The 3,428-nt window shown below is 34.7% G+C and overlaps 1 protein-coding gene across 1 annotated transcript in view; it reads right to left on the bottom strand.

The window, feature by feature from the left end:
* Nucleotides 1-812: 812 nt before the first annotated feature.
* Nucleotides 813-3,428, bottom strand: part of LOC144440011 (gamma-aminobutyric acid type B receptor subunit 2-like) — a 17,998-nt gene continuing 15,382 nt past the window's right edge. The window contains exons 15-18 of the mRNA XM_078129240.1: nucleotides 2,810-3,002; nucleotides 2,120-2,296; nucleotides 1,199-1,379; nucleotides 813-838 (exon numbers count right to left, since the gene is read on the bottom strand). Of these exons, the coding sequence (XP_077985366.1) occupies nucleotides 813-838; nucleotides 1,199-1,379; nucleotides 2,120-2,296; nucleotides 2,810-3,002 (577 nt within the window). The remainder of the gene's footprint in view (nucleotides 839-1,198; nucleotides 1,380-2,119; nucleotides 2,297-2,809; nucleotides 3,003-3,428) is intronic.

Here is a 3,428-nt window from a genome sequence, read left to right as displayed (position 1 = left end):
ATTTCAATTTTAGTGACTAGTACTTTCATTCAGTTTGATTTCCTGTATATATTTTACTTCGATTATTCTTAAATTACCTTTCTTTATTATGATCGTAGGTTTTTGTTTTACTGTAACTTATTCAATGTAGCTATTTTATACATCTATTGACTTTCAATATTAATGCCATGTTCATTATTTTAATGATAAAATGATTAAACGTTTCAACTGGTGCAAGGGCCTAAGCATTAGCTGGCACGTGTTTGTTTGTTTGTGTGTGTGTGTGTGTTTGTTTGTTTGTTTGTTTGTTTGTTTGTTTGTTTGTGAATACGTACGTGCGTGCATGCGTCTGTCTGTCTGTCTGTCTGTCTGTCTGTCTGTGCGTGCGTATGTGTGCTCACACATGCGCATGTTTCTCAAACATCGAATTTGGTGCTGATATGGCATAGGCAAGCATGTTTTTGAAAACAACCTATTTCCTTGACCAATCAATGTGTTATTGTTGTTGATGATGTTGTAGTATTAGTAGGAAAGCCATCATCAGAGTTTTATTTTGATTAGTATAATGCCCATTCACCAGAACAACAATAATTACTTTACATGAACCCATTCATTGGCATACCCATAACTTCTTTACGTGCACCAATTCACTGGAAAACCCATAACTACCTTACATGCATCCATTCATTGGAATACCCATAACATATTTACATGCGCCCATTCACTGGAACACACATGACCTTTTTACATACATCCATTCAATTGTACACATTTAACTGCTTTACATCAATTCACTGGAACACCCATAACTTCTTTACATGCATCTATTCTTCTCATATAACTTTCATGTACTTAACAACTAGAAATGTTTATTTCATATAATATACACTTTATCACAATCTTTAAACGAACATTCCAAAATATATTAATAAAACTTTGTACAATCATCATAAGTTTATGATATTGGATTGTCAAATCTCTACTGCATGAATAAAGTTCATTGTGGTTATACATTATTTGTACAATTTGTTTACAGGTGTAATGTTCCATACATCTAGATGTCATTTTTGTGACAAGGGTTTGAAGAGGGTAGAAAGTTTTAGGTACTTTTAACTTCTCGTATATCATCATCATCAACATCATCATCATCATCATCATCATCATCATCATCATCATCATCATCATCATCATCCACCACCCCCACCACCACCACCACCACCACCACCACCACCACCATTATCCCCATTGTCATCATCAGCAGTAGCATCATGATAATTATTGATGTCTCCATCTTCAACATGCTCTTCTCGTGAAATGTCATCCGGGCTCTGTAGACTTGTTGTTTCTCGCATCCTAAGATTTAGTAGTTGGTTTTGCAAGTCATTTATTTCTTCGTCTCTCTGAAAGAAGATTAAACTATAATATAAATACAAATGTGCGAATTGGAATCTAATTAACGATATTGGTGTCAGGACTCTGTGAATTGGAACCTAATTAATGATATTGATGTCAGGACTATGTGCGAATTGGAATCTAATTAATAACATTTGTGTCAGGACTGTGCGATGGAATCTAATTAATGATATTGGTGTCATGACTATGTGCGAATTGGAATCTAATGAATAATATTTGTGTCGGGTCTGTGTCCGAATTGGAATCTAATTAATGATATTGGTGTCAGGGCTGTGTCCGAATTGGAATCTAATTAATGATGTTGGTGTCAAGACTATGTACGAATTGGAATCTAATAATATTGGTGTCAGGACCATGTGCGAATTGGAATCTAATTAATAAAATTTGTGTCAGATCTATGTGCGAATTGGAATATAATTAATGATATTGGTGTCAGGACTATGTGCGAATTGGAATCTAATTAATGATATTGGTGTCAGGACTATGTGCGAATTGGAATCTAATTAATAATATTGGTGTCAGGACTGAGAATTGGAATCTAATTAATGATATTGGTGTCAGGACTGTGAGAATTTGAATCTAATTAATAAAATTTGTGTCAGATCTATGTGCGAATTGGTATCTAATTAATAATATTGGTGCCAGGACTGTGAGAATTGGAATGTAATTAAAACTATTGATGTAGATTTATGTAGATTTATGTAGGTTATTTAATTCATTTACATACGTCACTCAGCACAGTTTTTAAAGTTGATATCATATCATCCATTTCTTTCAGCCTCTCACTGTTCAAGGAATGTGGTTGGATTGGTGATACTTTGTTACCGACATCTACAGTCCCTATGTTGACCATCGTTGTTATTTTTAACTCTTCGTCAATTGGGTTGTTTTTCAAAGAAATAACCTAGGAGTAAAAAGAAGGAGATGTGTTATAGTACATGATATACTGATTACATCATCTTAATAATGAGATTTGTTATGGAACATATCTGTGACGTCATTTTTGATCTACTAACGTAGGCAATTCGTGAGTAACCTTGTGCAATGGTTAGATATTATCAAAAGCTTAATCTGACATGTAGCATAGTACTGACACTCATTTCCGCCATTACTACTTCTGATTTGGACCAGCCCCTTTTCGATTGACAGAACTGGTACTGCGATTCTCTTTTTATTTATCATATTGATATTTCTATTCATTTTGACAATTGCAAATTTCATGAACTATTGCAATAGCTACATACTAGAAAGAATGTGTGAACCAGATTTCGTTTCATTTGAAAAAGTCGTTTTTGAGGAAATCCGGAGACAGACAGACAGACGGACGGACGGACGGACGGACGGACGGACAGACAGACAGACAGACAGACTAACCAAAACTATCTTCTACTTATGGGAGATAAATCTGGCATCCTACCTTCGGCAAGAAGACAAGGCACAAAGTAATAGTTGTACAAAAAAGAATGAAGGACGCCACCAAGCAGTAAGCCACAGTAACCTGATCGCCAATAACAGCAGTGACTGGAGCACCAATGACACACAATATAGTGGCGTTGTATATTGACATACCAATGTATTTACTGTCATTTAGTTCAGGAATTGTCACTTTCCTGTTGATAATCCAAAACATAACAATGGTACCAGTTGAATTTATAACGTTGTTACTAATATTTAACAAACTACTTATATAACAATATACTAGACTAACATAGTATCGTTAGATTGTGTTGTTAATATTATTTGATGGACATTTTAGAAATGTATGGCTGTATATCGACAAGTCGTTTATGTATTATGCCTTAATACTAAGTTTGAATTCTGACAATATATCACGTGATTAAGTATATGTGTGAATGACTCACAATAGAAAAGGGGGTTCGGAAAACAGCAGTAATAGAAATGACAATACAAGCAAGTAGTAGAATACACTGGGAACTCTGTTCTTTATATGCACGCGCGTTCCAACTTGTAACTGAAACTTACATCACACAAGATGATGGAATAGCCCCTTTTATGAATTTCACGAGTTGCTACAA

Source organism: Glandiceps talaboti, chromosome 9 (genome assembly GCF_964340395.1).
Source record: "Glandiceps talaboti chromosome 9, keGlaTala1.1, whole genome shotgun sequence".
Classification (NCBI taxonomy): Eukaryota; Metazoa; Hemichordata; class Enteropneusta; family Spengelidae; genus Glandiceps; species Glandiceps talaboti.
This window is presented reverse-complemented; position numbering and strand designations above follow the sequence as displayed.